Source organism: Saccostrea cucullata, unplaced genomic scaffold (assembly GCF_032062105.1).
Source record: "Saccostrea cucullata isolate Sc308-1 unplaced genomic scaffold, CSIRO_AGI_Scuc_v1 ctg2945, whole genome shotgun sequence".
Classification (NCBI taxonomy): Eukaryota; Metazoa; Mollusca; class Bivalvia; order Ostreida; family Ostreidae; genus Saccostrea; species Saccostrea cuccullata.
This window is the reverse complement of record NW_026924586.1, coordinates 209,753-232,736: the sequence shown is the minus strand read 5'-3', so window position 1 is coordinate 232,736 and position 22,984 is coordinate 209,753. Positions and strand designations below refer to the sequence as shown.

Genomic DNA, 22,984 nt, shown 5'->3' with positions numbered 1-22,984 from the left:
AGCTGCTGACCAAAGTTGGAAGGCAGAAGGCGAAAAGGAACTAAATCTTCTTCTTTTAGATTTTCGCATACACACACGATAATAAAGACTTTTTAAACATTCTATTGATTTTGAAATTTTCTCGTCAGGATTTTGCACATTCTATTTTGTATATTCTCTAAAGCAAAAGTAGGTCACAATACTCGCAGATAATTTTCGCACGTGAATAAAAGTTGGTTTACGTTTTCTTTTTTAATGAATCTAGATCTCATTTCCACCCTCAGCTTCATGAATATCAAATTATTGTATCATCATTTGTTATGCAATTGATAGATAGTCCAATGTTCAATGTTTGTGAGTATTATTTTAAATATGCATTTGTATTTTAAGGGCTAAATATCAAAACAAAACAAACATAATAGAAAATCTAATTACCGTTCAAATAATAATTTACAGTAAAGCATTCTTATAATTACGTCCTACACAAACAAAGTCCCTTGTAAGGATACCACGATAAAGCATTATATTAACCATAAAAATATTCAAATTATGAAAATGTTTAGCTATCAATGAAGTGAAGTGAAAGTACAAACCTTGTTTTTGATTCAAACACAATTTGGCTGCGTCCTTTCCATTTATTCCCACTGAAATAATGATTAAATATATAAATTTATATTGCCTAGTTTGTGTGAATAAAAAAATATCCAATGTGGAGCATAAATTATCACAAATTAACAACCAGATTTATATTTTAAGAAAAGAATTATTAAAGAAAAAATTCATACATTTTATTTATATATTTTTTTATATATTATGCTATACTTACCTGGTTTAAAGGAGATAAAAATAGTCTAAAAATGGCTGCCACCCCCAGCCTCGTTAATATTTCTAATGAATATGCTTTACTTACGTGGTTTACAGTAAGTCTCCTTAACAGGTACGTGCCCATCTCGACACATACATGTTCCATTTTGACATTCTAAGTCGTGAACAGCAGTGCACTGTTCATTTCGCTCACAGGTCTGGTTAATTGCAAGGTTTCCTGATTGTAATAAAAAAAAAAACTTTTATTCATATCTTCATTAATCGCAAAATTCATTGAAACAAAATAAAACTTTTGAAAAAAAAAGAAAAAAAAGTGATATAACCTTTTAAGCAATTTTCTCCAAATCCTAAATATTCTGATTTGCAAACACACATCCCAACGTATTGATTGTGTGCAATACTACATTCTCTTGTTGAGTCTCTGCACGTTTTATTCCCGGAAAAACACATGTTATCAAAATTTGATTCTACAAAAGCAACTCAAAAGGTTTTAATGTTCAACAAGTACAAAGAAAATCATCAAATAACAAGTTGTAGAAACAGTTACAAAAATGTAAAAGGAAACGCACTAAACATGCTTCGTGTAGTACGACGTGTACGCTTATTAAAGTTGCTACTCGTTTCGTGAATATAAATGCATACTTGATTTTCTTCCGATTGTAAAAACTTATAAAGAATGGGTGGCCTTAACTTGCCAGAAAAAAAATGCCGTAAATTTAAGTTTCATAAAATGTTTTATTTTTTTTCCGTCATATAAACCCCTAATATATTAACCGAATATTCATAGCAGATATTATGTAAATTTAAAACGCTCTTTTCTTGGTAAACTAAATGAATATCGAAGACATGGTGCCAGAAGATTTCTTGAATATCAATAGATAATCAAGGTCACGCATTTTTCATCATCTGAATACATACATGTAGTCAGCGCATCTTTGTCGGCTGTTCTCAAGAAAATTGTATATTGAACAAAATAATTTCATATTAAAAGTAGAGGTGCCGACAAATGTGCACTTATATTGAATTTAAGAAAAAAATTAAAAGCATGTTCAAATTAAACAAACTTCTCGCTTCCATTATGACTGCGATCAACCTTTTAAATATTACAATTCATCACGATGTCCACTTGCGACTGTACTTGTGAAAGCAGTTACATTGTATTCTTCTACCTGACCTCGTTCTAAATCATGTCTTTGAGTGTGTTTTGTTGCAGTTTTCAGAATTTAGCAAATTAAATTTTGTTTTAATTTTTCGTACCATCACACTTTTTAAATAATTTCATATTTGAAATAGCTGTAAGATGCTATAAACACGTATTCGAATTTTCGGAGAGAGAGAGAGAGAGAGAGTTGTCAGCAATGACACCGCCTCTATTTATTTACTATGTATTTATTTCGCTGTAATCTGTTTTATTCATTAAATACTGGAGAGAATTTGTTTCTTTTGTAAAAAAAGAAAAAGACAGCAGGGGTACATGTTCTGTCGCATTTTGGGATATTTTAGTTTTTAAAATCAATACAATTTATTTTAAATAGACTAAGTTAGTAAATAAAAAATAAGCTAATTATAACAACATGTATTGAATTATTATAAAACAATCTTACGATATAAACAAATTAAAAGATCATGTACCCGAAAATAGGATTTGTTTGGCTTTAAACCGATTTACGATAAATATATATCAAGGTATTTTTGAAGCATATGTAAACTACATTAAATTGTTTTACATCCATAATGGATATCAAAATAATCGTCTCATTTTGCACAATCTTCACCCGTCAATAGCTTCTTTGATACTTCTATCTTGCTATTATTGAAAAAAAAAATCAGTTCTCATACAAAGAGAAAATGTTATTTCAAACAGATGAAAACTACACACGGTCGCTCTGCCACAGCTAAAAAAGGTATAGCGGTCAGTGAAAAAGACAATAGGTGTTATGACTATGTACTCCGAGTTAATTACTGGTAAACATAAATGGCTTTGATGTTCTTTCAGAACCGTGTTAGGGTTTGAAAACCGATTTTTTCAATCAAAACAAAGTAATAAAAATCTAATTGACGGATTAATATTGTGCATAATGAGACGATTATTTTGATATCCATCGTGCACTAAAAATAAATTCGAAGTCGTTTTACTATGCTAAAAAAATTTTGTAGTATATTTTAGGATATACAAAAACTGTATAAATAAAATAAAACTCATGAATCAAAGTTTGGGGACATAAATGTTTGATAAATTTGGTTTATTTTAAATTAAAAAATAAACAAATAAATGAATAAATTAATATAATCTTTTTTATTTATTGATTTATTTATCTATTTATTCATTCATTCCTATTTCAGTCCATTTGTAGATTTTTTGACATAAGAAAATAAATGAATAAAATATATTAATTGTTTATTTAATTTTTTTATTTATTACTTAGACATTTATTTTATGAACGCATTTATATATCATTCTTTTTGATTATTTTTTTTATTCATTTAATTTATTAGAAAAAAAGTTTCATGCCTAGATTTGATAATGTATTCCCGAATGTTTAAATCTAGCTCTTTTAAAGGACATTTATTATGCTCAAAGATGTTTCAAAGTATATCAAATAAAAAGTAAAAGAGTTTTTAAATATTTATAAAAGGTTCATAAGGTACGTGTAAATGCTATCTAGCATCACAAGATGCAATACATTGGTATTTTATTTCTTCTTAAGAATTGATGCAATTCTCTGTCGTTCTCCCCCTCCCCCCAAGTACTATCAAAGTAAGAAAAATCAAATTGATACAAGTAATAGAAACTAAATTATAGAGGATTTAGTAAAGGCGATTAAAAATGTGTTAACTCTTTACTAGGTCTATATTTTCAAAAAAAAAAGCTAAAGTTTTCAAGACTATGTCATGTTTCACTCTTAAATGCCACAAAATTATATTTTGAACTCATTTTCTTGCCCAATATAAATGTCAGGGGACGACTGGGGAAAGCCAGTAAAGGCAGGGATAACGACAGGGGACAACAGGGACTGGACAGGGAGATCAGAGAATGTCAGGGGAAGACAGGGAGTAGACAGGGTAGGTAGGGACATCAACAGGGAACGACAGGGACTGGACAGGGAGAGCAGGGACAACGGCAGGGGATCATAGGAGAAAGTTAGGGAGAGACAGGAAAATGTCAGAGACTGACAAAGGGACAACAGGGGATATTTTGGAATGTAAGGGGATATTTAATTAAGTAGTGTAGAGGAGTCGCAAAAAATCCTAAAAAGGGCGTTTAGTCCACACATTCTTTATTCTTATTATATCATGCAGTTATTCTGTTGGTGTTAAATATGGTTTGTTATTCACAAGAACAAAAATAAATATTTGACCTCGGCTTCGACTCAGCTCGGTCAATAGTAATATTAACATCTTTTTAGTGAATAACAAACCATACTGAACACCAAAAGAGTTTCTAATTCTTTATTATGAAGTCTAGAATTCAATAAATAAGACATTGAAAGCTGCATGGCGACTCCATTTTTATATTCGAACTTCAGTCGCAGAAAAAAAAATGTCCAGCAGGCATGTTTACGAAGCTGTCTAAGACTAATAAACGTCTTCAGATTTACTTACGACATTTCTTAAGACTAACTGGGGTTTTCGAAAGTATCCTTACTTACGAAAGTTCTTAAGAATAATCTTAAAGGTACCACAGCTTTTGACATGTCTTAAAGGCAGAGATTTTTACCGGGGGTAAATTCCAGGTGTGGGAGGGGCGTATTTTGTACAGGTGTGAATGCCTTGGGTGTTAGCAGTCGACCTGTGGTCATCTGTTTCCTAATCCCTATACACAGGAAGTGATTTAATACAAAGTACACAAGAGGTCAAAATTTACCGGTGTTGGAGATTTTAGACAATTCTAAATGAGTAGTAAAAATGTTTCTCAATTATCTATATTCATTTATTTTTGAATGTTTGAAAACACCCCTACCCATTTAAAAAAATTATTATGATATCATACTATCAATTTAAATATTAAAACAAAGATTATTTAGATTTGAGTGTATGTGATAATTTAAAATAAAAACCTGTGACAACCAAGTAATACTTAATTCATTCATCCCAAAGATCCCATCTATTAAATGAAAAGAGAGTCGGATTAATAATTACATTTCAGTAATAAAAATATCAACGTTTATCCTAATCTTAATATGGTTTTGTCACAATGAAACATGCTAAAAAAGTAAAAAAATATTGCTTGAAAATTCCTACCTGAATGAAAAATAAAGATATAAGTGACGCAATATTTGAAACATTTATAAATATCTTTAAATTTAATTACCTCACACAGTGCTGCTCTGAACTTTATCAATAATATTTCCACTTAAGGTATATCATTGAGCATATTAAAATTAATATCGAAATTTCATTTGAATAAAAAAGTTTAATGTACCAAAGCTAATTTTTAAAATGCATATTATATTATAATCCTTTCAAATACTAAAGGTATATTTAATCCATATACATTTGTACATGAATTATCAATTTAAAAATTTTCAAAGTAATACAGTTTCCCTATACCATGTTGGGTAAAGATCAAAGGATCGAAAGTTAATTTGAAGGTCCTCACGAGTCCCTTACAAGTTGTGTAGGGTATACACAGGGACCAATATGTAAATGTCAATCAAGTTCCAGCATCCAATGATGAACCTTCATGCATTTGATTGACAGGGCTACCCAGACCAAGTGTTTCAGAAGGCGGAGCTTAAAATCTCTGCCTTTAAGTCTGTCGTAAGCTAAAATTGTCTCATCCATATTGTTGCTGGCTTGACCAAATCGTCATATTAGACGTGACATAGTATTTAGAGATACGAGAAAAATTTGAGGGACTGATTACTAGCATATGCCAGGACCGTTAACAACCTAAGATAATCTTGAAATGATCCTATTATTGTCTTAAGATATATCTTAGGAAATGTCTTGCGTATGAACAATCTTAGGAAAGAACTATATGCGGTATGTTGCATATATTTGCCCCAACAAAAGTCAAATTTTGAAAACTTCCTGAAATGTGCTGAGTTCAATAAATTGTTTGAGAAATATAAATTAACAGAAAATATTATAGTGTCGAAGCAGTGTATTCACAATTTTTGTTTTAAAACGTTACAAACTAGTCCAATTTTGTATCCTTTTTCAAAAAGAGGACAAAATTGACAAAATTTCAACAATTTTAGCTTGAAAATTTATAGAGCGCAAGTTTGTTCAGGAACAATATTGACATATTTCATTGACAATATCATTCTACACATGATATCAAAATATTGATCCTGAACACACATGCGCTCGGTGACTTTTATTCAAAATTTCGACGAAATAAGTACATTTTTCTGTAAAATTCATTAAAATCTTAAATTTACGTCATGTTTGTGACGTCATTCCGTACACATGGCGTCATTACTTATGAAAATATTCAGTGCTTTGAAGTCAGCATATACTCCCCTGTTTAAGAACTTAATTAAATATATCTCCATCAAAGTTTAATTTCGGGGGCAAATTATGGTTATTACCGAATAAAGTTCTTTTCGTAAACATGCTTTCAGGTTACAGTTTGCAAGCTCTGTATTACTTCATAATTTCAGTTTATTTGATTTGATTACATTTTTTCTTCACAAGTTGTCTAATGGACAGTTTTGAACGTCAGGGTATGAAAAATATGGAAACATGAGTTAATTATAATTTGTTTAATTTAAATGTGGATCATGATAATCATATCAAAAGCATAGATTCCAAGGGTTTTCAAACCGTATAAATATGAGAGAATTGCGAAAACTTACACAGCACTGCGCTATTGAGTTGGTAGATAAAAAAAAATTGACGACAATACAGGTGTATATATTATCTCATACTATTGAATAGATACTAAATGCAAGGATATTTCAAAATATATTATTTGATTAACTGGCTTCTCATGATAAGCAAGTGAAAAATTATTTAACCCCAATCTGATTTTGTCAAATATTTTTCCAAAAATCTGTAAAAAGTTCACAAATTTACATTATTTACATAACGTTATGGTAACTATGCTAAATATTATGAAATTATGGAAACATATAAATATTTACACTGTACACATTGTGTACTAATTGTATCATAAGTGCTAAATAATAAACTACTTTTCATGGCTTGATCAATCTCACACACACTCACACACACTCCCAGACCCACATCCTTCTACTCTCCTTCGCATATATACATACGGACAGAGTTCAATTTAACCCTATGTAGAATATTGCAAAATATGTCAAAGGTCAAGGTCAAGAGGATTTTAAATTCTTCTTTTTTTTACTGAAACTGAAAAAAGTAGGTCAAGGGTCAAGTTTAAGGATAACTACATGTACGTCAAATGTTAGGGCAAAGCACAAAAGCCATTGTGCATAGCTATATATGTGCAAATATTAATTACATATCTCTTTACAGTTCTCGAAATATAAGGTGTGACAGACGGGCAGAGGAAAGACGGACAGACAGACAGACGAAGCCGGGTAAAGAGATCTCTTATTGTCGCTCTGCTCTACAGACGACAAAAAAGTGTCTAGTGTATTTTACTTATTTGACAGTAATTAATATTACCTAGATAACATGTTAAGTTGTATGATACATAACCACTCTTGCAGACACACTTTTCATCCCTGCAGACGTCCGCATGAATACTGCCAGAACACTGATCCTTCAAAGAGCAATACCCACCTAAAGTCACATTCCCTGAAAGATTGTTACAATAGTTATTGGAATTTTTATAATCTTTTGAATATCGAAAGCTTGTTTGAACATTGAAAAAAAAAATACATTGGAGAAAATACTACAAGTTAATATTTTGTGCCAATTACTTTTATTATTTAATAAATCCGTGTGTGTATAGAAAAATGTACAATATCAGCTTTGATGTTTAAATTCCTTTTACTTTTATTTTAATTTACCTGAAAGGCATTTGTTTCCCAGTGAAAAATATCCCTCTCTACAAGAACATATTGAATTCACACAAACTCCGTTGTAATTTACATCTGAGCACTGAGTATCTGATACACACTCACCACCAATAGAAACATTAGCTAAAAAAAATTCACTTCTCTTAAATGCAAAGTAATTATGTTAAAACAAAAATTAAGGCCTTCTCACAAGAAATACAATTTTGGAATGTATGAAAGACCTAGCAAGCACCTGTTGTTAAAAAGTTATGTCAAAGAATAAGTTTTTGAAAGGTACATGTTGGTTATTCTCAAGGGTCAAGATCAAAAATAAGAGTCAAGGTTGTTGATTTCTAAAATAAATTGCCACAAGGATGACACATGTAAAGTACGAAAACCCTAGCCTTAGTCGTTCAAAAGCTAAAGCAAAGGCTAAACTGTTGAATAGTTGAGAGAAAACATTTTCTCCGAGGACCGAAGGCCCGTAGAGGGGAAGTTTCTTCTTACCTATTCAAGACCATTGAGTTATTTATCTTACTTTAAAAAATCTCCACTTTTTGCCCTAAAGAAACAAACCAATTCATAAATCCATCACTTACATAATACAACTAGTCCATTTACACATTCAACAGTGGCATAATATAATAGCCTAATCGAACAGGCTTTTTTAAATTCATGATGACACTGCATGATGCTAATGCCATTACAGAACTTTTCATTGTACGGAAGTTGTGTAATCAGAGCTGAAAACAGAGGAAAACGTTGGAATTTTGATAAAAGGTAGGAATTTATCATTAAATAGAAGATGATGATCTGATGCGAAATAGTATTGGATTCTTATGGACTTTTTTGTACAATGCTTCTAGTAGTGCTTAAACAAAGAAAAAAAGATTGGCCGGGTTATGCAGAACCTGCAAGCATTAAAATATCCTATGTCAAGATATGCAATTAAACAGTGATGAAAGATAGGTCGGCTGTCAATTTAATAAATTGCTTTAAAAAGTACACAGGAAAAGTATGAAAACAGAGCTAATTTGAGAATTTGCTGATAAGGAACTCTGAAATAATCTTCTGCTAGATAAAGTGGTGTTCTTTAAAATCCAACTGAAGGTGAAAATGTATTTATAAGCGTGTCAAAAAGTGATGCTTTCAAAAATTTAAGACCGGACACATACATGTACTTGTCAAAAATCCATTGAATATATTTTGGATACTTTATGGACAAGTGTCGAAAAGTGCAAAAGTTTAAGGAATTGCATGCCATTTTTTGGCATTGGAAGTACATTTTTTTTTAAATCAAATCTTATGATTAAATAGATGCGAAGTAAATGGCTGCAGATCTATAGCTCTCCGAAAAAAATGAATGATCGACCGGAGAGCTACAGAGCCACCCATTGAAAAAAAATGTATATTTATTGCGCACAAAAGAAAAATGCGCTCGGTTCTCGATTTATTTCTCCTTGTTTTTAAAATTGTAATCTCAAAGTATTACTAACATATATGTTTATATGTTTCTAACATATTCCTTGACTCTTTCCATAGCAGAACATTCCTCATATTTGTTGTAAATAATCCTCCTAGCCATGATATTGCAATCATCGAACATTTCGCTTATTTATACTGCCATTTTGGTTATGCTTCGTTCAGATGTCAACAACGAGAGAAATTGAGAGAGGAGAGAGGGATTTTTTTAAAATCTTCCATTTTTTCAATTGAGGTAAGAATTTGGAAGAATTAATCAAGAATATTAATCGAGAGCATTGTTTTGTGCGCAATAAATATACAGTCTTTTTAATGGGTGGCACTGTAGCTCTCCGGTCTATCAATATATATATTTTTCGGAGAGCTACAGATCTGCAGCTACGAAGTAAATAGTTCTGTGTGCATTGAAAATTAATTCAAATGTTGTGATAAAAACGGAGTGATTATTATTTTTCATGTGTAGTTGAAATACATAAGAAAATTCTTTAATCTCTTTTGTTCATTTCATAATTTATGTTTTATGCACCTCATATGGCCAGGTTGGGGGGAAACGTAAATTCCACTATAATAGTGGTATTTCACTATTATAGTGAAATTACGCTATATTTCCCGTCGTGGATACCCTTCAATTTCACCGGATACCATGTAAGGCGTTTGAACCGCACGTCATGGTGGGTATTACAATGAACAAAAACTGTCATGCTGGCATGTTTTGAATTCTAATAAATTTTCTACCGTTGCGTTTGAAAATGCGACCACTCTTTTTTTAACGGAAGTTGCATTTTTAACATAGCAACCGATGATTGCGGGGATATATAAGCCTGTTTGAATCTCACTTATTGCTCATTAATGTGCACAAATTAATGTTTGTTACAATTGTCAACTTAAATTGGAAAGGGTTTATTGAATTAAACAAGAAAAAGATTATTTCTGTCTGCATGATTACGGGTATGGAGGCTCGTTATTGTAAACGGAAAAACCCATTATGGTAAACGGAAAAACCCGTTATAGCAAACATGAAAAAAAGAGTGTATTGATAAACTCGATATCTTTTTTCTTAACAAAATCAATTTATAATAAATAATCCAAAATTTACATATAAACGATCCCAGAAAATATATCTAACTTTCAATATCGGCTTGTTTATTGTTTATTTCAGAAAAAAAGACTCAATTTATTTCGTTGTCGGTAATATTTTACAAAAGTGTCTGTAACCTTATTTTAACACATGTTCAAATAATTATAATTCAACAATCTTTTTAACTCCGCACAAATGTATCTTATTTAACATTTTATGGTTATGCACTTAGGCTAAAACTTTAAAATCTGAGAGAAATAGCTATTGATTTTTTCTTGTTATTTAAAAAAATATTCATATCTAATTATATTCTTATGAAATGAAAGTATATAGCAAAAAATCACACTAAAAGTATCAATTTTTCAGACTTTTAGATTTATGCCATTGTATTATTGTTTAAACTACAAGGAAACTTCAAATAACAAATCAACACTGCTCAGCATAAGAAGTGTCTAAAATATCTTATACTCAATTTATATTTTCCACAATTAAAAATTGATGTAAAACATCAAATTAGCCGCAAACAATTTAACATTTGAAAAAGTACTTTCACAATTCTGAAAGCATATCCATGCAATGGAAGTGCAATATATTCAAAGCTGAAGTAGAATCTTGAGAAGCGTATATTTTCATTTACAATCAATTCTTTTATCATAGACTTCATAGGCGTCAGAACCGGAGGGTGCTAGGGGCGCCTAGCCCCTCCCCCCCTTTCTTGCAAGGATAGACATTTTCTAAGTATTGAAAATTGGGGTTTATCTTTTTTGTTGGTTTAACCCCCCCCACTTTCAATTAGCCACCCTTTCAATTTGCTTCAGACTCCTATGGACTTTATTACATCGATGAATATATGTCTGATGAGCAAATGCATTAAAATATGTATATCCGTACTTATTTTAAAAAAAAAATATTTCTATTGCTTTGAAGACAGTCTGAAATAAAAAATGACCGAACCACGTGCACTTTGGATCTTGATCATGCACGTGGCAATTCCTATGTTTTCTGCAAAATAGACTATGTTGCAAGGCACTGTGCAAAATGTGGAAACTATTCTTGTATCATTGGCAGCATTCGCAGCTATAACATATTCAAAGCAATTTTTACGAGTTGAAGAGTTTTTTATTTTTTATTAACCATGCACTTTATGCACCACGTCATTATGATGCGACCGGAAAATCAAAATTTCCTTTAATATATATGTAATACCTTTTGTAAACTCTTTTTACGAGTATATAGTCAAAAATTATCAATTAACTTGGTGAGAAACGACGATGAAATTGAAACATTATAACAATAATATTTTATTAAATTTTACTGATGATTTTCTACATGTTATCAATGAAGAATTATGATACTGAACTTTTACAAAAATAACTTCTCATTTCCCATGTTCACTATTTAACAACCATGTACAAAAAGATCGGCTGCAGCAGCGGTCGATAATCATGGGTCTTTCCGTTTACCATAACGAGCCTCCATACCTGTAACCATGCAGACAGAAATAATCTTTTTCTTATTTAATTCAATAAACCCTTTCCAGTTTAAGTTGACAATTGTAACAAACATTAATTTGTGCACATTAATGAGCAATAAGTGAGATTCAAACAGGCTTACATATCCCCGCAATCATCGGTTGCTATGTTAAAAATGCAACTTCCGTTAAAAAAAGAGTGGTCGCATTTTCAAACGCAACAGTAGAAAATTTATTAAAATTCAAAACATGCAAGCATGACAGTTTTTGTTCATTGTAATACCCACCATGACGTGCGGTTCAAACGCCTTACATGTTATCCGGTGAAATTGAGGGTATCCACGACGGGAAATATAGCGTAATTTCACTATAATAGTGAAATACCACTATTATAGCAGAATTTACGTTTCCCCCCAACCTGATGGCTATTCAAATATCCAGCCAACCGATAGATAGTTGGATATTTTAATATATCAAATTGATGGCCACGGGGACATTTTAATATCTAACTAGTGCTGATTGAATCGGTAAAATATACGTAGACTAATGGACTTTTACGAGAAGGGCTGACTTTTACAGTTGACGAATAACTGTCACACTAGGACTGTGTACGGAAGTCCGTTTCCGATATAAATATTTAGCTCAACATTTAATTCAACGAAAACAACGGGCTATTTCAAAGTACAGATAAGTTGCCCTTGCAAAAAACGACAACCATCCTACCCTAAAATCCAGGCCTTTACATACAAGTGGCCCTAACACACGACCACTAGAAAGGTTTTCCTATCAATTATCAATTATGCACCACCCTAGATGATACAGGTTTAAATGTCCAAATGAACTGTCAACTGTAAAGTCAGTGCTTCACGTAACAATAACAATGAAATGATGTCAGGGAAGTTTTATAAATAAAGGTAACCTTTCCTAATGATCATTTACCTGCAAGACATTTGTTTTCTTCTGAAATAAATCCCTCTCCACATCGACACGTCGAATTCAAACAAACATCAGAAAAAATTCTGTCTTTGCACTGTATGTAAGGCACAAATACTCCATTAACAGGACTATCAGCTAAAATTTTATTTAATAGAATAAATATATTAGGTTTATTATATTATATTACATATTTTTCATATATTATTTTTATCAAATTTTATATACATGTAAATATATAGAGGATATCTATATTGTGTGATTTGATATTGGATTTATCCAACGAGTTGAAATGGTGTATATATTTGCCTAGCGAATATACACCATTTCAAGGAGTTGGATAAAGCCAATATCAAATCACACAATTGTAGATGTTCTATTTATCTCATGCAACTTTCGTTTTAGCAAAACTGAGAGACTACCCGTGCAAAACTACATGAATGATTGCCAATTCAAATTGAGGACGTTCAACTTGATGAAGTAGCACCGTTGATTTTGACATGCGTCGAAAGAAAGTAGATCGTGTTCAAAAGTTAAAATTTTTGCTATCTGCGTCTTTGAAAACATTATGAGACAATTGCTGGATCTTTACATCAAACGAACCTCTAACTAAAAGTTGTAAGGACCATGGGATCGTAAAATTTACTCTTTGTACAGTGGCAGTACAAAACATGCTAGGCAAAGCTTTGTAGATTCATTGTTGATCCATGGTAAGTTACACCTACATTACATGTACTAGGTAGGCATACGTTATATATTATGATAAAGCGTCATTAAAGGTGTTACAGGAATCTTATAACAACAATCTAAAAGTCTTCAACTTTTCCGGAAACGATTTAAGGTGGGAATGTAAAATCTGTCTTCAATTAACCAATACAGTTTTTTTTTTTTATAAATTACAACACTCTTTGACATATACGAGTCTTTTTCTTGCTTTTAACAATATTACTGTCCTTAAACATTCATTTTATAAGGGCAATTATTTTCACAAATAAAAGTTTCAAATAAATAAAAATAAAAATAAAATCTTGAAGAGAAGGATAGTGTCAAAACCGGAAGTGCTATTGATAAAGTATCTACCCGTTGATAAAGCATAAGTTCATCCAACGGTCTGCATCACCCACACGTATGAGATAAATATGTTTATTATTATCAAATTTTCTATACATGTAAATATATATTTTTTTATAATTCATTTTGACACTCTTTATTTATATTCTATATGAATGTTAAAAATTTTCAGTACTTTTTCAACAGAAACGCATGACTACTTAAAACTTTCATAGCAAACAACCAACCGTCTCCTGGCGGTCGATAATACTGTAGATTCCTTATTTTTCGCGAGTACTTTTTATCGCGACCTGTGTTTTTCACGTCAAATCGCGAGAATTATGATTCGTGAATGGACCCTTGATCAACAGATATTACATAGATTTCAGCACCATAAAAATAAAAGCGAGTAATATTTTTTCGCGAGTGACGCTTCTCGCGAAATTACGCGGAAATTAATTCCTCGTGTATAATTAGGAATCTACAGTAGTGCCTGAATAAAAAAAAACCTTAAACACTATCAACAAATCTTGACCTAGGTTTATACTAGCTGCAGATCCGTAGCGTTATGGTTTTATATATTTGTCCTTGACCATAACGCTACAGATCCTGTAATGTAAAAAAGGTGCAATTTACGGCACAATATTTTTTTGCGCGCTTTTAGGGAGAATTTCTCCACTTTCAAGCATTGGTCAATCAACTACCTTTCACTCCCTAATTCTAGACACATTCTGTAGCCAATATGTATATTTTATCTACCTTTAACCATTTGTAGTTGTCTCTACAGGCAATAAAGTCACTAGAAGTGAATTTTCAGCAGTCTAACAAATAATTTTAATCAAGCGAGTTTATCACTTGTAGAGACGAGTATAAAGGGTTGGGAGCTGTATAAAATATACATATTGGCTACGGAATGTGTCTAAAATTAGGGAGTGAAAGGTAATTGATTGACCAATGCTTGAAAGTGGAGAAATTCTTCCAAAAAGCGCGCAAAAAATATTGCGGCGTAAATTGCACTTTTTTTGCATTACAGGATCTGCAGCGTTATGGTCCAAGACAAATATATAAAACCATAACGCTACAGATCTGGCCTGGGGGCCATAAAACTTAGACGAGCTCACTTTTGATCTCAGTCTCGCTTTTCCTTTATGAATACCTTATGAAAAAGGGAGACTGAGATCAAAAGTGAGCTCGGCTAAGTTTTATGGCCCCCAGGCCTGCAGCTAGGTTTATACGGTCTCATCTCCAATTCACACAGTGGAATTCGAACCCGCGATGTAAGGATTTACTCCTTACTTCGCGACTCTAGAGCTGAAGCTATAACCACTGCGCCACGCGGGCAACGGTGAATTTGGAGGCCCAATAGATTTGAAAGCTTTGAATGGTCCTCCGAACATGTGTTCTAACACTTCTAAGGTTCAAGATCAAAACATATTTCATCATCTGATATACACTGGACTTGCTCAATTTTGAGTTATATTTGTTTACAAGCTCATTTATTGTACAAAAGAGTTTATTGTGAGTCTAGATCTCTGGAACAATGCCTCTTTTGTAACATTCTAAACGTTTCCATATATTCTAATTGTTTAATTCGTTCAATTGTTACTTTTCGTTGATCATGCATTAATTCTTCAAATAGGTGCAAAATGTTACTGTTTTTCTACAACATCCACTTTATGTTACGATTAGGGATGTCAAAATATTTATTTTCCTTAGTGGAGCATTCGATTGCATTATTCGAACGAAAGTCGAATATTCGGAGCATTTATTGAAAAAAAATCATCAATAGCGTATTTATAAATAAACAAGATATGTTTGTGAAACACTATGCGCCCGGCGGCAACAAATCTTAAAAAAAACTATTTTAAGCATATATGTCACAGTCAAGGTCATTGACCTTGGTATCATTTGAAAGAAATTGATTAGTAATGTATGGATACCAAGTATGAAGTCTCTATCTCTTGTGGTTCAAAAGTTATGGCAAAGTTTTGAAAATACTATTTTTAGCATAAAGGTCACAGTAAAGGTCACAAGGTCATTGACCTTGGTGTCATTTGAAAGAAATTAATTAGTGGAGTAGGCATGCTAAATACACAGTCTCTATCTTCTATGGTTCGAAAATTATAGCAAAGGTACGAAAAAACTATTTTTAGAATATGTCACAGTTAAGGTCACAAGGTCATTGACCTTGGTGTCATTTGAAAAAGCTTAAAGGCCGGATCTGACCTAGATAAACATCCACACGGACAGCAATTAAGCATATTAGGGAGCTGGCCACACCTCCCATCTGATAAGACTGCAGAGTTATGCTATTAATAGATAGCAGCTTGCCACTTACACGTGCTTAAAATAAGACAACAAAGATTGTGCAAATACATAGATATTTTAATTATTTCTACGTTTAGAAAAGACATGTTTTATGTAACGCCACCAAATGTTTTTCCTGAACTGAAATTTTTGTTTTGTATAGTTCTTTTTCCCAAGTTGCTTACGTGGGGTTTTAGGATTACGTGTGTAAGTGATAGAAGTAATGTCTCTACCCACATTTTCATTCCAGTGACACGTACCAAGGAATGCTGGCACTTTATACTGTTCACTTCCAAAAGCAATCCTTTTATCCTCATATATATATTTAAAGTGTTATTAAAACTCTCAACAAAATAAGTATCACGTCCTAATCGAAAATCAACCGGATTTTTATAGATCACTGAATTGATTATAACACCTTTTAATAGTTTTTCTGCAACAGGGTTTTGAATCACCACTCGGGAAGATTCGTAGTTTGGATCCACTTTACATCTTGAGGAAGAATGACATCTTTCATGGTTGTTTTTATAGTGATCTATGATATTGTCTTACATCTCTCTGAGCGTACCCGAGTCTCCACCACAGTGTTTGATGGCCCAGTAGAAATGTGTAGAAACGGCATCCGGTTTGTCGTAAAGCTCCTCGGACAACGTTTTACCTTCTCTGTACCGTGGTCCACTTGAAATGGTGGACAAGGCCTTCTTAATATCTTTTATGCCATGCCAAATGTCGTTTTGGTTGCAGGTAAATCCATTTTCACGTTCCCTGACTAGTTTGTTAATTGACATATTTCTGTCATGCGTGTGGACGTTGACAGAAACTTGTTTGCTGTCAAGATCCTCGTAAATTTTTTCAGTTCCAATTTTTTCATGTCTCTGGGTAACTGGATCATCAGTGGTCGCAACATGCACACAGTTGAGAACTTTATGCGTTTTTTCTCCTATTGCCACCACACTGGTGTCCTGGTCATTTTTCTGCCACCCATGCCGTGCGTCAGTTATGATGTCAATTCCGTCTAAATTGTCATATAGTCCCACTTCCTCTAGTAAAGCGGTGTGAATAGAGTCTTCGTACTCTTGCTGGACAAATGTCTTGTACATTTTAAAAAACGAATTCCGTTTTTCTACAGAAAGAACACCGATTCCTGCTTCTCTGCAAAATCTAGAATAACAGGATGGCAGCATACCACTACACAAGAAAGCATGATTAATTCTTTCATTGATAAGATACTTTCCGTTCGGAAGGTATGGTGAAGATGCCCAAATATACCTGTGTTTAGGACGATCGATTCTCGAACAACACAGTTTCAAAGAAGTGACATGTCCCCGTTTTGTTGCCTTTTTACCTCCAATTTTCCTCCACAATGTTTCCCATGTACAGCAGCTACATCCATGAGTTTTTTCACAGAAGGCAGCGATGTCACAAAGAAGTCCTGGTTCACCTGACTTTTCTTAACATTAATATAAGTTCCAGGTGTTTTGGGATGATCGTCGTTGGCTACTGACTTCTTCCAGGTAGACAGCAAATTTTCAATGATGTCGGCATTGTTGACAGGTCTACCCAGTTGTTTGACTAACATTTCCCTGACTTCCTGAAGACTTTGCATAATATTAATTTTCTTGTCTTCATTAGCTGGTATTTCTAACTTTAAAAGTTGGAGGACGCTTTCGTTTGTTTTCAGCCATGATATAGTTTCCCAGTAATAATAAAGCTTAGTTAATGACGATTACTGAGTATTCTTTGAATTACTCCTGCTTGTATCTTATATAATATAATATATACATTATCTATACTAAAGGGGGTCATATTTCAGTGGACTGTACCATTTTTTAACAAGTTGTTATCTAATAAAGAAAACATTGACAATTTTGTGAATAATAATTAACGCTTTTAAAATTTATTAGCACTTTACTAATTAAAAAAAAGATTTTATAAATTTTGTGGGAATAGTTTTATTTACATTAATGACAGAATAATAACAACGTGGTTGCCCCCACTACCCCAGTTTAGGTTTCAGATGGAATTGACCAACTTCCACAGACACATGGAGGGACCTCCCGCCAAATGTCAATAAATCAGCCTAGCTGTGATACAGAGCAGGATAAGAAGGCTCAGTGGGGAACATCCATAAAACATGTGCATGAGAGAAATACAAGCAGTATATCCCAAATATATACATATGTATAATTTATTGAATTCGTCATATCTACTTTTATAATTTCCAGTTTTATCAATAAATAAGGAATTATAGTTAATTATAGTAAATTAAATGAAATCCTGAGTCCCCTAATAGACCTCTCCCCTGCAAAACTTCCCTCCAAAACAAAACGCGGTCTCAATTTAGCAAAATGGAGGAACAAGAAGAGAAAAATGTTATTTCATTGAGAGTAAATTTAGAACAAAGGCCATTATACAATTCTTTAATTTTAATAACTGGGATTTAGATGAGATGAATGGAGAAACTGATAACAATGAGGAGGAGGGCGTGAACTTTGAAAGGACATACAACATCCCGCAAAATGAAGACTGTGAAGAATGTCAAAATTGTTTATGTAAACCATGCATAACTGATGAACGAAATATACAAATGTGGTGGGCATCGGAACCTGTGCCACCAAACACACGGAACAGCTCCCTTAGAAAAGAAAGGTACAAATTCTTTTGGACTATACTTTTCCATAGAGGTGTGTTTTTGGATGAGAGATATATAGCTAGGAAAAGAACTGCTTTACTCAACGATCCAAGATTACGAAACACTGTGTGCCATCGTCGAGATATTTTACCAGAATGTGTATTAGAACTTGTAAGGTATTGGTTTCCTAATCCAAAAAATAAGCCATACATTGGGCATCGTTGGAACTAAAAGAAAAAAATGTCCAAGATTTCTTTTTTAATAGTGTGACTTAATAATTGTGATATTTTCTTTTATTTTGTTTTCCATTTTTTATTTGATTGTTTACTGGGTCTAACCTTATGGCAGCCACAGACACGTGTTCACGCTGATAATCCTTGTTATCTCGCCGATGTGATGCTTCACTAAGTGACTGAAACAGCATGACTGACCCAAAGTGATAATTGTTTACACTCTCTATGATCTAATCACGGGCTTTGATTCTTATTTATTACTCGAGGAAAGGATAATAAAAAGGATTGAGGATTATTTTCGGAGTATCTGTGTCTTTCTTTTGAGGTAAGAATATGGCGGCCATTTTAGCATGCGTCAATGGCGACGAGAATTTCCGGTGTAAATGTAAACATTCAGCAGCTGTCCATCAAACTCCAAAGAAATTTGAAATTTCGATCGCCTCAGAATTTTAAATGAATATTATAGACTGTATTAATTTTTTTATACTGTATTTTAACCACCCAAACACATCTGATAACTTAGTTAGATGACTCAACAACTTTCGGAAGGTGTATATTGACGGTATAGATATAATTTCAAAAAAATCTCCTGCGAAGTGAAGAGTGGCAAGAAAGTTGAAATTTCCTCCATTTTTCTCATTGGCTGCTATTTATACCCCAGACCCGCACTTTAATAAGTGTTATAACAGACAGAATTTGCTTATTCATGACCTTGACCTTTGACCTTTTGACCTCAAAATCAATAGGATTCTTTTTTCGTCCATAGGGAGTTGCTATGCTAAATTTCATTGCAAAAGCTCAAAGGGTTCTTGAGATATCGTGTGGAAACGAAAGCGTTACAGACAGAAAGACGGACGGACGGACGGATGGACAAACCCAAATTAATATCCCCCACTTTTCAAGCGGGGGACAATAATCTTTTTTTCGGTGATGTAAAATATGACGTCGTAATTAATTTAAGAGGAAATTATTTCCTAATTTTTTTAATCATATATAAAACTCTCACTGATATGTTTCTGTTTGCATATTAATAATGTGAGGAAAGTAAAAGATTTGCATATTTTCTGAAAAAAAAAATTAGTTTTGTTACAGTCTTCATATAAAAATGTGTGAGGATCACAACATATGTAAAATTACGACGGCTGCGAACACTGCCTTTTTTTAATAGGAAATACAGAAACATCTGAAATTAGTTAATTTGAGATTTTTTCTGGTTAAAGTTTATAAATGTGTAAAGTACAGTAATGCTGTCATATTTCAAGAATGGTCCCCCTTCTTGTAATATTCTTTCAAGGTTTATCACATTCATATACTCATTATTAAGCCAATTTTATAACCTTTTGAAAGCATAAAATGTCGAGGGCACAATGAAAGAAGAAGGACCAAATTGTACTTTCTTATCTCTTTGGGAACATAATAATTGGCAGGAAAACAAATGACAGATTTTTTTTTTATTAATCGAATTATTCTTTGAAAGAAGACAAGATCAGTCCTTTAAAAAACAACTTTAACTCAAGATGTTCAGTGTATCTTTTGTTTAAATTGTTTGACGAAAACATCTTAAGATCAGCTACCTGCAAAACATCCGTTTTCAATTGCATTGTTTCCCTCTCCACATCTACAAATCGAATTTAAGCAAACACCAGAGTAGGTCTTGTCTCTGCACTGGATATCTGACTCACATGCTCCGCCAATAGGAACATTAGCTATAGAAAAAAAATCTTTGAAAAAGTATTTTTCAGGCAACACATCTTTGTTTGAATTAATTTTTAAAAAATGTAACTGGACATGTTGTTTATCAATGGTTAAAGCTCCAGAAAAGAAAAAGAAAGAAATAAGCTTAAAAAAGGAATGCATACGTGGACCATATACATGCATGTCCAACCGAAATTCAATTTAAGGTATTTCCATCATCGCATGATGTCATAGGTTTTTTTTGCAAAAACTGTAATTATAACTTTTTTCATAAGACCTAAAGGATTACACTGTTTATGACGTGCTGACGCTTTGCTTGTAGAGAACTTTAAATACTACGTAACATTCTCGCCACATCAAAGAACGTAACCGAGATCGCGTCTCTCCCACGCTAAAGTCGGTCGGCTACAACATACAGCTTTTTGTGTGTAAAAAAATGGAATAGACAGTCCCGATGTCGTTTTCTTGAATATTACCTGCATAGTTAAATGACTTTAAACCTTGAAATAAAGCATTTTATGATTTTTTTCAATCCATTAAGAATATTTACATTGGTGGATTATTGTATTCTATCGCAAAATTTACTTTTTCCATATTTGTGTACATGTATAAAAATCAAGTAGTGTATAATTGGATTTATTAGTTACGCGCCAAGTCATGCATTCTGAGATTGTTGCAATTTCATACAAAATACTATTGAAAAATAGAGACCCTCTCTATGCGTATATTCGAGAGAAATAGAAAAGAGGGGAAGGCCTGGGAGACGTGTGCATTTATCTACAAATTATCATTTGAAGTTAAATTTATTTTTAAGCTTTAATAAATTTTGTATATGTAGAATAATTAATACCAATTAAAAGACAGAATATAAAGTCTAATTCTAAGTACACATGCACTTTCTTATACCTAGAGATTGGTCTGGCAGATTTAAAAATAAATAGACTGTTCTCGAAAAAAAATCTATCTTCGACCAGTAAAAAAAATAAATAATCTGTCCTTTGATAGCGCTTCTAACCCCCAATCTCCACCTGAAATGGAGTTTCCCTTTATCTTTGGCTTGTCAAACTTTTTTTAGATGAAAAAAGTTATCCGTCCCTAACTAACATGAAGATATGAAAATAATCTGGATCGAATTGGTGTGTTCCCCGAATGGCTACCCGGAAAAAACAACAAGTAATTATCACACTCAATTAAGGGGCCCTCTAATGGGTACAGGTACTTTTACCTGTGTTTACCTGGATAAGCAATATTTTATAAATCAGATATATTCATCCAATTTTATTATCATGAAGAGGTTTTTTTCATTTTCTGAAATATACTGGATAAAAAAAATAGATAAATAAATATAAATAGATAAAATTAAAATTTCAGGAAAATTAATTTTTATTGTTCTTTAATTTTAATATTTTTCCAAACTATTCAATAGTATAGGTTGAGAATTAACAAACTATTATTCCCTTTTTGTGCTGAATTTTCAAACTCTTTTAAATAGATTAACACAAATGATTTTTTCTTAAAATAATATAGATATTCATGTATAATAAATAAAGTGTTTCCATAAAGTTTTGTCTAGTTTAATTCATTTATTTATCATTTTTAATTATTAAAACATTCTTTTATATCATCATAAAATACAGACGTTTATGTTTCAATTTTTACAATAAATATAGAGTCTGACGAATCGATATTAAAAACAGATCACTTTGATTTTTAAGGAATTCCTATAAGTCACATTATAATTGAAGAAGCACCTGATAATTGATATCAATTTGCTTTGAAATTTGAATATGCAAATCTATCTTAGCAAGTGTCAAAGAAAATGATGTGCTGAACTTGCCTAATGATGCAGTCCAAGTTGTAAGTTATACAAGAACAACACAAACTAAAGAACAGTATATATACAGAAATATGGAGATGGACTAAATAACTTGTAAATATTGGAAATATGTGTGATATGAAAGTGAAACTGTGCTAATATATAATGTAAAAATCAGTGCTGCTAAACAATAGAACTTCAAGATAATTTATAGTTTTTAATATGTTTTGTGCTTATAAGATTATTTATTTAAAAATATTATACAAAATATTTATTCATACTAGTGCTCAAATAAAGAAAATTGTATTAAAAATCCATTCAGTTATTTTATTTTAATACCGGTAGATTATTCATACAGGTAAGTCTACCTGTACCCCTTAGAGGGCCCCTTAATTGAGTGTGATAATTACTTGTTGTTTTTTCCAAGTAGCCCCTCTACTGGGCGCCCCTTTACTCACACATTGTATGTACATTCATTTTCACTGTAGTGCGATTGCGTTAGTACAATATAAATATTCCATTTGTAGAAAGAATCGGTGATAAATATT

The 22,984-nt window shown here is 32.3% G+C and overlaps 1 protein-coding gene across 1 annotated transcript in view; it reads right to left on the bottom strand.

Moving 5' to 3' along the window:
- Positions 1-388: 388 nt before the first annotated feature.
- LOC134266769 (prion-like-(Q/N-rich) domain-bearing protein 25) overlaps positions 389-22,984 on the bottom strand; it is a 28,025-nt gene continuing 5,429 nt past the window's right edge. Inside the window, exons 3-9 of the mRNA XM_062748994.1 lie at positions 20,500-20,631; positions 12,710-12,841; positions 7,752-7,883; positions 7,405-7,536; positions 1,128-1,271; positions 890-1,021; positions 389-623 (exon numbers count right to left, since the gene is read on the bottom strand). Of these exons, the coding sequence (XP_062604978.1) occupies positions 430-623; positions 890-1,021; positions 1,128-1,271; positions 7,405-7,536; positions 7,752-7,883; positions 12,710-12,841; positions 20,500-20,631 (998 nt within the window). The 3' untranslated portion in view covers positions 389-429. The remainder of the gene's footprint in view (positions 624-889; positions 1,022-1,127; positions 1,272-7,404; positions 7,537-7,751; positions 7,884-12,709; positions 12,842-20,499; positions 20,632-22,984) is intronic.